Source organism: Crocodylus porosus, unplaced genomic scaffold, assembly GCF_001723895.1.
Source record: "Crocodylus porosus isolate Cpor-Errol unplaced genomic scaffold, CroPor_comp1, whole genome shotgun sequence".
Lineage (NCBI taxonomy): Eukaryota > Metazoa > Chordata > Crocodylia > Crocodylidae > Crocodylus > Crocodylus porosus.
In genome coordinates, this window is record NW_017728907.1 from 3,679,407 (window position 1) to 3,692,864 (window position 13,458).

At 43.1% G+C, this 13,458-nt stretch overlaps 1 protein-coding gene across 4 annotated transcripts in view; it reads right to left on the minus strand.

The window, feature by feature from the left end:
* Nucleotides 1-12,997, minus strand: part of CAMSAP2 (calmodulin regulated spectrin associated protein family member 2) — a 186,895-nt gene extending 173,898 nt beyond the window's left edge. For 3 of the 4 annotated variants that reach the window (XM_019530679.1, XM_019530678.1, XM_019530677.1), the window contains exon 1: nucleotides 12,784-12,996. In XM_019530679.1, coding sequence (XP_019386224.1) covers nucleotides 12,784-12,922 — 139 coding nt within the window. In that variant the 5' untranslated portion in view covers nucleotides 12,923-12,996. Of the gene's footprint in view, nucleotides 1-12,783 lie in introns of all 4 variants that reach the window. The other variant, XM_019530676.1, reaches the window with a different exon arrangement.
* Between the last annotated feature and the right edge of the window lie 461 nt (nucleotides 12,998-13,458).

Sequence of the window (13,458 nt, forward strand, 5' to 3'; positions counted from 1 at the left end):
TGATTCAGTTCCTGCTCAGGAAAATGGAAGCAAAGAAGTTGTTAAATAGGTTAGCTTTGTTGTCTGGTGTGATGACCAGATTTCCTAGCATGTCTTGCAGGGGCCCCACATTACCTGGTACCTTCTTCTTGGCCCCTACGTATTTAAAAAAGGACTCCTCGTTGTCCTTGATCTGGGTAGCTAGTCCCAGTTCCGTCTCTCACTTGGCCTTCCTGACTGCCCCCAGCAGCCCCGAGCAACCGCAGTATAGTCCTCCCTGGTGATGGCCCCTCCCGTACGCCTCCCTTTTAGTTAGGAGACATTCCTGTGTGTTTTTGGTGAGCTATGGGGGCTTTTGCACCCTCCTGCCCCCTTTGATCTGTGTTGGGATTACCTCCCTTTGGGTTTGAAGGATCATCTCTTTAAGGAGCGACTACTCTTCTTCGACACCTGGCTCCCCTTCAGGACCTCAGTGCCTCCCCAACTATTCTCCTTAGCTCACTGAAGTCCGCCCTCCTGAAATCTAGGGCTTCTGGTTGCTGCAGGCCTTTGCCACCTTGCGCTGGATGGTGAATTCCAGCAGGTGATGATCGCTGTTGCCCAGGTGGTCGAGCACCCGCAGCCCCCTCACCAGGGTAATCGCCCGTGGTCAGCATCTTTCAATTCCAATTTGGAAAAATACAGATTTAAGTTAAACAAATTTCCGAACACAGTTAAGCCGTACCTGAACCTGCATTCCTTGTACTTCCAAAACTCACATGAATATTTCAATGGGATTTTAGTGGTGCAACCTTTGCATACTCCAAATCCCAAGGTATCACAGAATTAATCCCACCTTCCCACTGGCCTTTATGATCCCTGAGATTTGATAATAAATATGAAGAAAACACTTTGGATTCAACAATTCATAGTGAACTGATTTGGGTGGACTCTATAAGAACAGATCCCTTTGCAATTTTAGAAAGTTGGAATGTGTTTGGTCCATAGGCTAAACAACATCATAATTTTTCTGAGCCTCTAAAGTATGTGAAACATTCCCAGAGAACTGCAGACACAAAAATGTAAAAGTACATTTTTTTTTATGCAAAACATTAACTGTTCTATGAACAGGAAAAGAAAATAAAGGACAAAATGATTTCAAATAGTTCTGTGATCTGTGCTGGGAGAACATACACAAAAAAGTCAGCTCATATAAATATGCCGCCACATTACAAGTGATTTTCATAGAAACCACCTTGGAATAATCCCATTTCTCACAGACCAGTTATCATAAGACAATTGATAGTCAACACAGATTGATAGCTATGACAGGCTATGTGTTTTATTATGATATTAGCATGTTAACTATATCTATATTGTTATAATATCATTTAGCTCAGTTTCCCTGATCAGCCTGTGTACAGAGAATGAAGGCTTAAGTGCCAGAGTTGGCTCTATGCAGGAGGAGACCAGACTTCATCTCAAGTGTCCAGGAGAAAAAATATGACAATGGGAGAGCAGGCTGGAAAAAAAAGCAGCTTGACAGCTCCTGCCTACAAGAGTCTTGGGAGTGAGACAAGTAGAGTACCTTTGGGGAGGTGGAGAGACTAGGAAAAAAAAAAGACACCCAAAAAATCCACAAACAAACAAACAAACTAACAACAGCTGAGCATCTTTGGTCACTCAGGGTTGTACAGGTAAAACACCTGGCTGGCTGGCCTTCGCTCCAACAAATACCTTTAATGAAGAAAGTGTCCATTGTACTGCTTGGAACTGTGGTTGCACCGGGTCTCCCCAACAGAAGGTCAAGTTCCTCTCTTAGAAGTGGAACTGGGTGCTCACTACTTGAATCAGGGTAGTAATCAGGCAGGGAAGGCAAAAGAAGGCAAGGCCAGGTTCTCAAGTAGGAAGAAGCTTGGGCTCTCTCCTTGCTCTACAAGCCAACCCTGGGCTGGGTTCAGAGGACTCTTTCAGGGTATAAACTGGGGTGCTCAACTGCTGGCCTGCAGGCCAGATCCAGCCCACAGTACCATGTCATCTGACCTACGGGGCTCCCCATAGGTCTGGAATCTGGCAGTAAGGGAACAGTACCACCACTCCTCTGCTTCTACATTTGTATACCTGTCAGGAGACCCGCTCCTTGTACACTGGATCAGCTACCCAATCCCACATGCAGGGCTTGGTATGGGTGGTACCAGGCTCCAGGGCTCAATCTGGACTGCAGACCTGTCTCATGCTACTCATCTGGCCCAAAGAGCTTAAAGTTTGACCACTACAGGTATAAATAGATGTAATGTTGGGTGTGGGATCAGCTGTACTGGGATGTGTTCTGGGACAGATAACCCACTTCACTGGCATCTACAGATGTTGCCAGGGCCATTGTCCTGCATGGCCAGGCTCCTTCTGCTCCCAGCATCCAATTCAGTGGGACAGTGACCATGCCTGCTGTATCCCAAAAGTCAAGCCATGCATCTGCAGGCAGGGAAAGTCACCTACAACCCTCAGGGCATGCATGCAGGTGCAGGGCCAGAGAAATCCTGGGAAAATCATCCTGTAGAGATATTCTGAGTGTGCATTTCTTGATGTGGTGCCTTGGGCAGGGGTCTGCAAGCAGAGGGGGAACCCCCATGGTGTTCCCACACTTGCAGACATGCATCTACAAGCTTGTACCCAGCCTGACCCAGAGCAAAGCAGCAGGAAATATACTCTTCAGGAGCTCCTCTACAGAAGCTGCAGACAGAGACAGCACAAGCTATGACAAGGAATTGTTGCACTCACACATTTGGGTAGTTGTGGGTGACAGAACAAATATACCTGTTCATGAAGGTTGTGTGCCACCTCAGAGACCAGAGAAGGCAATAAAAACCACTAAAAAAAAAATTCTTGGATAGATACAATCTATTGTTCTTCTTATAAGTATGACTTGAAATGAGTTCTAGGCTCAGATAAAGCTTCAGGGAAGTTAATGGACCACTATAGATCCTGAGGGGCCACCTGCATGGAGCTCACAGCAGGAGTGGTATTCCTGAAGTATTTAGTAGCATAACTTCAGTTATGCTAGATATATAGCAAGGCTTTTTGAGGGTAGTATCTTTTTATAAGATCAACTGCATGTTGGAATCAAGTTTAACAAACTTTCAAACACAATGCATTCATCAGGTCTGAAGCAAGCACAACAAGCAGGCATCTAATGCTAAGTTCTGCAAAAGGTATGGTCCCCGCCACTCAACCACCTCTTCTCTCTCCAAAAGCCTTTCAGGTCAAGCTTTGGAGTTAAAATATTATTTAAAAACAGAAGGGGAGTGGTGGCAGGGGAAGGAATACCTGGCTATAGTAGACTGCCATAAAAGTAGCTATTTTGAAACCAATACCAAAATTTACAGGCATTTCATTAGACTAGACTGACATACTGGCAAGAGACACACCTTTCTGGAAACACAAACACAGACTTCTAAATCTTAAAGTTGGATGTGAAAATGTTGCTAGCTCTGGGCTGCGAGAAGACTAAGTGAAACTAACATGCAAGCTCAACACAGTACTTTCTTTATTCATACTCTGTATTATTGCCACAGAATGACATGACATTAGCTATATTGTTCCATCTGATTTCTCTTACATAATTTAAACTGGACTGAGCTGTGATTCTACAAACATACAACCCCTACCCCCCCAACTTTACATACTCCTTCACTTAAATGGGATCACTTGCAAAGGGACCTACCTAAAAATCGCAGAGGAAGTTTGTAGCACAGTGGTACTTTTAATCTAAGCTCTTTTCACTATGCACTCCCTTCCCCCTCACCACCCGCCACTGAGTGGCGAGAGGCAATTACTGCTGCAGTTGGTCTCCAAGCCACTCAGCAGCAAATAATAATAATTAAAAAAAAAAAGTGGGTGGGGAGCACGTCAAAAAAGCAAGATGAACACCATAAACTTCCACAGCAATTTAGGTAGGTCCCCATCTACAGATAAGGACATGCATATCAGGAACAATGGTTCACAACCTTTGACGCCCATCTTGATAGAATCAAGGCACCTCTGAGAAGTCTTATTTCACTTGTTTTTTCACTGCATAAAATAAAGGAATCTTTCTCTTGCTAAGAACTCAGAGACCACAATGGGTCAGAACGTTTTTGAAACCAAGGCTCTCACTGAAATTTCTGGGTTTATCTTACAAATCATGATAGCACACTTAACAGTGCTAACACTGGGAGGTACCCTGCATCACCCTTGAAAGGATCTCAAGGCACCCCAATTGAGAACCACTGTCCTAGACTGTATATTTCTCTCAGGCACAGGGAAGCTTCAGACAGCAAGTATTCAAAGAAATTCAGCTAAAATGAACACAAAATAACATACAACTCTATCCCATGTTCTTTTCCTACCAAGTACCTACAGAGTATAAAATAATCTAAATGTTACTTTTGATATAGGTGCACAATGACAATTCAACAGCTTCTTTCAGTTCATGCTTTGAAATTGTGGAGGAAGAACAAGAAACCCACCACTAATTCTAATTTTTCAGCAGTTTTAAAACAGCAAACATCTCAGAATATAAAAATTAGTTACATTATTCTTCAATTTAAAGAAGGGAAAGAGGTAGCTACCATAAGCTTCCTCCACTTATATTAACTTTATAAAAATAACTGTCATCATGTAAGTGAATTGAGGATAAAGAGAAATACTCCTTGGAAAAAGTGACTTGCATTACAGTAAACAGAGGCTACACTTTCCTTGGAAAAGTAGCTTGATTTTCTTGGAAAACAAGTTTTTTTAAAAATAGTTTCCAGACATCCAACTGGATAAATATTACCATTTCAGCTATACAATTTATTCTAAGAATCAGCACTTTTAGCCCCGAGAATATTCTAAATGAATACATTTATGTAATCCTGTATAAAAACTGTTCAGAAAAACAGGCAGTAGGAGAGTGGAAAAGGAAAAATACAACCATTCCTACCCCTGCACCCTCACCCCAACTGTAGCCTCTTACAAGTTCATTTGTCCTTGTAAGCAGCATTTACAAACAAAGTAGTTCAATATATGCTTCACTGATGCATTTGATTCAAGATCTTGGAAGTCACAGACTATGACAAACCCCAACTGTGGGACTTCCTCTTCCTAGGGTGTGATTCCTATGAGCAAAGAGATGAACAAAAGATGGTTTTGGAAGTGGCTCAACTTGAAAATTAAAACTAAAATTATTCTATACAATTACTGACTATTCTAGAAAAGTGATTCTCAATCTGTGGTGCAGGAAGCATCTTTTCCCAGTATCCTTAAGTATTAGCTCAGCGTTAGGTGTGCACACCTGATAAACCCAGAGATTTTAAAAGAGCAGTCCTTAGTGTCAAAAACATTCAGGTCTGTTGTAATCAGAAGGACTGCTCTCTCTTTCCTGCAGTCAAGAAACATGTAAAAGCAAGGAGCTGGCATTTTCCTAGGGTACCTTGAATCTGACAGGATTGAGAACCATTGATCTAGACTTGGTCTATTTCAGCCTATATCAGAAATTTAATTTATGCCAAATCCTGGCGCACACTGAACAAATTACACTTTTCTTTGGGAAGAGATTCTGTCATTACTATATAGCAACCATTTAAATTAGAAGGTTGGAGTTTGAACAGAAACAACCAGAGTTTTATAATATCCTTCATGATCAAAAAAGGGGTCTCTGCCCTGTTTTCAAATCAACCAAGACTGACCACCCCCCACCACTTTGAACAAGATGCTGATGGAAATATTTCATACTTTTGTTCTTACAAGGTGTTTACAGCTACCCCAAATAGAAAAGGAAATGGATTTAAGCTCATCAGTCCAAACTGGAGGGAACACTTCCTGCAGGGCTGTATAATGCTAGTATATGGAGCAGATTAGTAGTGTGGATCTGACTGGGATGATATTTTCACCTCTTTGGCACAAGAACCTTTAAAAAGGAGAGAAGATAAAATGATGCAGGCTCCATGAAGTGAGATCACTTTTCTGTTTAACTAGTCTGCCACTAAATTGAATCAACCTTGTACTGAAGCTAGGTAGACCTCTGTCCAGGAAACAAAGCTGAATAGTCACCTTCATAACTGTTGCCAACATGAACAATGTTACTACTCCTAGTGCCTTCAACACCTGATTAAAGTCAAACACCTTTAAGTCCATGATCTCTCCATTTCCAAGAAAGTGCTTAGGTGCTGCATCAAACAGTTTGGGGGGCGGGGAAAGACATCTGGTAACACACTGATTTGAATACCATTAAGAACTGACAATTGATGAAATACTGATTTAATCACTTGGTAACGTTCATAAGAATTCTTTGATAGCAGGTACTAATATAATTTGGATTTAGGAATTCACTGGATTTTGCTGGCATAACCGAAACACCCTGCTTCCAATATTTATTGCTCCAAGGAGAAGGCAACAAACAACTAGCGTCTTAAATTCCACCTCCTCAAGGAGCCGAGGGAAAGGAAGTCCACCCACTCTGTAACTGTACAAGTCCTATTTTGTAAAGTAACTGTTCCAGTGACCTCAGTATTTCTTGTCCATGAAACCTGCGCAAAGGCATGTAAAAAAAAATATGCCAAAAGGAATGTTTCTCTACAACAGTTTTTTTGGTAGTTTTATGAACGGACAGATTTCCTATTGCTGTCTTTTGCTTTGATTACTGCTTCATAAAGAAGTTCACCAAAAGATGTGTCCTTTATATAATTAGGAAAACCAATGAAATGATTGGCCGTGGCAGCAACTTTTCAAGAACACAACCAGAAGATGAAAGCAGGTAACTTTATTTTGCAAGGCCATTTTTATTGATGGTTTACCTTAGTCCACTTACAAATGTTCAATTCTAGTGGTGGAAAATTTCTACAACTAGAAGCGATTCCGGGAGAGGGTGCAGTATGAATGCTCAGTCTGCAATCTCTCCCTCTCCCCTGCTCCTAAGCACCTTCCTGAGACCAGGGTGATCTCTGACTAGGGAAAGTATGAGCTGCACCAGTCCTCCTATTCACAGGGAGGCCTGGAGCAGTACAGCAAAGCCCCCTAAGAGACTCTAGTACAAGGAGCAGGCAGCACGCTCAGTAACACTCCCTGCAGTTGGCTCCCAGCATCTGGGAACCCAAGAGAGAGCAGATTCTGCCTGCTTCTTAACATAGAGGACTCTGGAGTGAGAAGCTGGCAGGAAGCAGCTGATGGTTGCTCCTCCTCTCTACACCAAGTCTATGGGAAGCAGCTGTCCCCAATACCTAGTCCAGACTAAGGTGACTCTGAACATCCATACATGCCCTTAGCATCTACATCATCAACACTTGACTATTCATTCAGGATCTCATGATTTTCGAGATAACTATGGAATTAACCTTAGTAGTGGCAAGCAGCAGCAGGAAGCCAAGCGATGGAAGAGGAGGGGAGACTTGAGGAACAGTCAAGTGGCCCGACTCTTTGCCAAATGTTCCCCCTCTCTACTTCTTCCCTTGCTGCCTGCCCCCCTTCCACCTGAGTCCCCCAACTACCTGTACCCTGTGGTACCCATTACTTGCTCCTCTGCTGCCTGCTCCCTGTGCCGTCTCCCCCAGTGCCAGCCCTCTCCCGCTACTTGCCGCCCCACCTGTTCCCTGGCAGTGACCCCACATTAATACCGCCCCCCCGCTTACTTCCCATCAGGGCTACAATCCCACTCTGACCCAGGGCTCGAGCACATGCTGGCTCCAGCCCCCACCCAGCTAGGCAGCAATGGTTGCAGAAGTGGCAGCAGCTCTGGCACCAGGACCAGACTGAAGCCAGAACTGAGGGTGTTGCCACTGGGCCAACAAGCACCAGAGCCTCAGCTGCAGGTAAGTAGCCAAGGCTGGGGGGAGGGTCTCCAAGAAGTCCTGACCAATTAAAACATACTTCACATAAGAACAGTTACCTCAGGCAATTGTTGGCACTTCTATCCCATAGTAAAAAAAAAAAAAGCTCCCTTCTTCACCCAGTAACTGGACAAGACCCTACCATAAAGACTTTGGGTTTTTTTTTCAAGTTCTTGAAAAAATTTTCTTCATCCACTTCCATGAAGAGATCAACCTGATGCTCATTCAGTGACATAGTGTATAGCTTCCTCCTTTGGTAAATGGATCTATCAGCTTACCTAATGGAATATTATCCAGATCTGCTCACTGAAAATTTCCTTGCCTCTGGAATAGCTGTCAGCTACTTGTAAAATTAATTCTTATTTACACATAGTACAAAAAAGTTCATTACTAACAATGTTTTTTGGACTGCTGCTTGAAGTCCAAATAACAACCTGCCATAGCAGCCTGACCATTCAGTGTTCGTCCCACAGTTTATCTTAAAAGGAGGTTAATAAAAGGATCAGAATTAAGACGGCCATATTCACTTAGTCTCTTACTTGTCTTGTTTCAAAAGGGAAAAAAATTAAGAGGGGTGGGAAGAGGACATTAAGAAAATCTTAATTATTAGACATCAGTAGACTTCAGTGGAATTGACCAGGCAGCTTCAACCTGCCTGAGAACTTTTAAGAGAATGGAAAGGAAATTCCTTTGATTTTTTTTTTTTTTTTTTTTTTTTTAATTCTTTTTCAGAGAAATCACATATGTTTGTTTTTGTACCACGAGGTTACTCATACAGGTTTCAGCAGGGCTCCATACTTTTCTGCTGTCATTAAGCATGTAATTACAGCTACTAGGAAAGACCATTATATGCTGTGGATCAAAACAGCTCCAAGACACCGAAAGATAGTATTCATAATTGCAACTCCTTTTGTCAAACTGATATGGCAATCCTACCTCACTACACACACATGGCAGTTGTGTCTACATAAGAATTCTGCAAAAATTAATTTTGAGGCCACTTTGAAGATTGATAACTAATGCTACCTTAAGGAAAGGCAGAAGGTAAATCTCTAAAAAGGTGCCACCCTGCCTTAACTGGTTCGGAGATGCACAAGCTTTCATAGGTATGGACTTTCAGAGGCCATGAATGGACAACACCATTTATTCATAGCACCTGACAAAGTACGTTATTGCAAAAACTTATGCCACTCTGAATCAATTAGCCTGAAGTCAGACAGAAGATAGAGAAGGGTGGCACCTTATGTACTAATATGGCTAACCATCTCTTAGTTTGAGGAAAACAAGTTGTATTATGCCAAGGATGAATTTGGCTCAGTCTTAAGTTGATTCTAAAACTGTTTTTGCAACTTAAATGTATGTCAGAACTATTCAGAAGAAAAAGGTCATTCCAAATTTCTCTTGTAAGAATTTTCACACTCAAGCCTTTTAACCCTGCATTTGTGTTTTTATAGCCAGCAGAATCACCAAAGAGAATAAATTATGTTCACACACTTAAGAAAACCTCTGCATACGAGTAGGACAGATTTGCTGCTTTATTTCCCTGATATTTATACAACTGTATTACCCATTATTTCAATTAGTTCTATTAGTCAGACCTATTATGCTTTGAGGTTCACAAGTAATAGTTTCAACAGATTTCAACTACTGGGTGATAAAAGCAGATTTTCTAAACTGAAAGAAATTCCCATAATCTGCAATTTTACAAGTAATCCTATTGTAGTCAATGAAGTTTCCATACAAGTCATCATCTGCAGATTTAAGTTCAGAGGTTGCCCTCAAAAAAATCCAAAGCATTACCACTCCAATACCAAGATTTTTAACACCTTTCCAAAAAACAATAATAATTAAAGTACACATTCTATGTGCTTCGTGTCATTTGGCTGCTACAAACACCCCTAAATCCAGGCACATTGAACTTGTAAACACTTCCTCTCATGTTACATGAAAATGTCTTATACAGCAGAATCAGAGACACTCTTCAAAAGTATTTTTTTCATACAAGCTGTTCTAAAGAAAGTGATTTAAATTAAAACTTAAAATTGATGTATATTTAATTACACAGATTTGGAAATGTTAATGTTTCAACAATTTTTTATGGCACTACTGAATCTTGGAAAATTTTGGATTATTTCTTAGATGCATGGGATATAAGAATCTATTTTATGAATCAATTGTTACATTACTGGAGCATTGCAACATGATCTCAGCATTTCAAGAACTAAATCAAATCATTCATCTGTTACAGAAACCTTTCTATTTTTCTGAACCTTGCTACATAGTTCACACACTCAGCAGTAAAACAGCCAACAAAAGCAAAATAATCACTTTTCCTTCCTCCTCACAAACCCAAAGTATTTAAAAGCAGCTTTCCATTTAATAGGTTTTAAAAAGGCTGATGGTGTTATTAGAGCATCACAGGCTGATAATGGATATTCTTACATTTTAATTGTTACTGCTAGGCATCTAGCTATATTGAATTTAGACTATGAATTAATGTAGTAAGTTAAAAAACTTCAAGTATCATTAGAGCTGGATGGAGACAGACAAAATTCTACTCAAAGGAAGCATACATCTGAAGCATTAAACTTATATTTAAAATTATTTTAAGTATCATTCATGTGTCAGATACATTTTTTACAAAACTACATTTTCCCTTACCTCTTATTGTTGTACTAACACTTTTATCCATGCTGACATACATTATGAACCTATTTCTACTCTTATCTCTACACAAGCTCATCCAAGTCAGTGATAACGCATCTGAATTTGTAACACCATGTTTATCATCAGTCATTTAGACAGAATTCTAACTAGGATAGCATTAATTCCTACATTTTGGTAAACTATATGATGCTTCCACAGAATGATTCAGAAGTCCTTCGGGGAAGGACACATTCTTCCATCATAACCAACCAACCTATTCTTGAGTCACCTGCATTTTTGTTTCTAGGACCCAAAGCTCCTAAAACAAAAACAGATTCAGTAGACCCAAAATAAACATTTTCATGATACGAGTATACATTTCAAAGTAAACACTGAAGATGTTTTTATATTCCCTGAAACTCACAAGAACTTCCTGGAGAAAAGTTCTAAAAGTTGTAGCATGAATAGAGAGCTTGCAAATACTACTTGCCTAATACTTGCTGTGGATTTAGAACAAAAAATTCCATGTAAAATTTGAAGTGACACAAAGTTATATTTATTGTGTCAACCATAACCAAGACCAACCATGCCTCAGTCATTCTTGTGTATGACACTCATATGGCAGTAGGTAGAAAAAAAAACCAAACAGTTTCTATACAGAAAGGGATACAATGCATTTCAAAGAAAGCTTTAATACCTTTCCTTTCTTCTAGAAGAAACAGTTAGAAGGAAAGGTCAATTCTCCAGTTCTGATCCAAGTAAATATTTGGAAAGCATAAGCTTCCTTTAACAAGTTGTACACACAACCACTTCTTTCAGCTTGAAAATATTTTTCATGCTGATAGAACTATGACCACCCAGAACACTGATTTTAATCCATCCACATAATTATCATGAACTATGTAACAGTTCAGGGCTGCATATTCCATTTTTGCCACTGGTTCTTGTAGTTATATTAATTGATACTAGCTGATTATTTAGAGAGGAAAGCAAAAATAACTGGTTTTAAACTGATCGTTACATTTGCTTGTGTAGCTCACAGGATAATAACCAGGGGGAAGGAGGAGAAGGAAAGGAATCCAGTTTAGACCAGGCTCTTTAAAACAAGTTAAATGGAAAAGTATTCTGCAAGCTCCTGCATATATTGAATCCAAATGTGGATAATATAAACCAAGATATTTTAACCTTCCCAAGACAGTGAACTTGTCACACCATTTGCCAATAAGGCCCTACCATACTTGAATTTGTGGACCATGGGTATTCTGTATTTCATGTGTGCAACTGTATTTCGTCATGGTCTAAACTATGCTAAAAACATCTTTGCCAAAAACCAAAGCCATCAGGCTTGAATCACCTAAGAGGAGGAGTAATTACATCATCAAAAAAAGCAAATGTGAGGAATTTCCACTGTGTTGCTACCTAGCCCTCAGGTTCTTATTGACAATAATAATAACAACAACAATAATAATAATAATAATAATAATAAAAAAATTTAAGTTCTGAAACTGATAACTGATTCTTTGAAACTGCTTGGCACCGCCTGAAAAATTGTCTTACATGGGTGGGCAACAGTCAAGGAAAGCTTTAACTGTAAATACAGAAACTATTTTGAAAAACAGTTTACCACTAAATTCTTTGTGCACTGAAGAAGGTCACTGTGATAGTGAGCATTACCCATATAAATGCTCAGTCAGTCTGGAGCGTGTGCACGCTTGCGTGCGTAAAGGCTGCTGTCAAGTACCATCCACCCCCAGGGGCACCATAAAGACATGCCTTTTAACCCTGATAAAACATCCAACAACACCCTGGCTCCTACCAAAAGGAGGAACCTTTTCCTGTTATTCTCCAGAGAAGAGGGATAAAATGATGGCTGGCGGCCACGCAGTCTTTCCTTCAGCGGAAAACCAGGCGAAAGAGCGTGGCCAGCTCAGACACCCGCTACAAAGAGACAACAGAGCCGCGCATGACCAAAATGCCGCCCCACGGATTGGGGGTGTTTCCCCATGGAGGGTGCCGCTGGTATCCCTCCAGGGCCAGGTTCGGCGGCAAGGAAAGGGAGGCCTTCATACGAACCCGCTCGCGCCCAGGCGGGCAGGCAAAGAGAGAGGTGTGGGCCGTGCGAGGGGGCCCCACCGGGCCCGGCTCGGGCTGGGATGCGAATGGCTGCCCGCCCGTCAACGCGAGACGGGCACATCCCCGCCCGCCGGCTCCAGCGGGGAAGCACCATCTTTTCTATCGCCGGCAACTGTCACTGGGGGAAGGGGGCAGCCCAGGGCGCGGCGGCCCCAGCAGTGCGGGGGAGGGGGGTGAGGATGGGGGGAGCCGCAGACGCCTCTACCTGTGCCGAAGGCTTTGGCCACCAGCCAGGCGAGGTTGCAGGCGATCTTGGCCCGCGCGAAGTCGTAGTGGTCGAAGGGCTTGATGGCGGGCACCAAGAAGGTCTTCCGCAGCTCCCGGGGGTCCGCCGCATCCCCCATCACGCCCGCGGGCCGCCCGCCGCCGCCTTTACATGGCTCCGCCTCGCCCAGCAGCCCGCAGCCGGCCCGGCCCCCGCCTCCTTTGTCTCCGCCCGCCCGCCCCGGGGGAGCCGCCCGCGCCGGGACCGCTCCCCCCGCAGCAGCGGCAGCCGCTGGAGGAGGCGGAGACGACGGCGGCGCAGGAGAAGGACGAGGACGGGGCGGCTGCTGCTACAGGGCCACACGAGAGACGTCCAAATGCCCGGGTCCCGGCGGCCGCCGCCGCGAGCACTTCCCCCACTGCCGCCGCCGCCGCTGCGGTTTTCCTCCCGCGCCTGCCGCACTGGCTGGGAAAAGCTGCCCCGCGCATGCGCGCCGCCCCTTCCCGCGCCCCTCCCTCAGTCCGAGGCCGGGGCGGGGCCCGAGCTGGGGGTCACGTGGCTGCGTGGCCGCACAATGGGCCATTCTTGACCGCCGGCCAAGGCAGGGGGCGCGGGCCAGCGATCGTCAGAGGGTGGCGGGGCTAAGCCCCGCCTCTGTGTCCTGCAGCGTGCGGG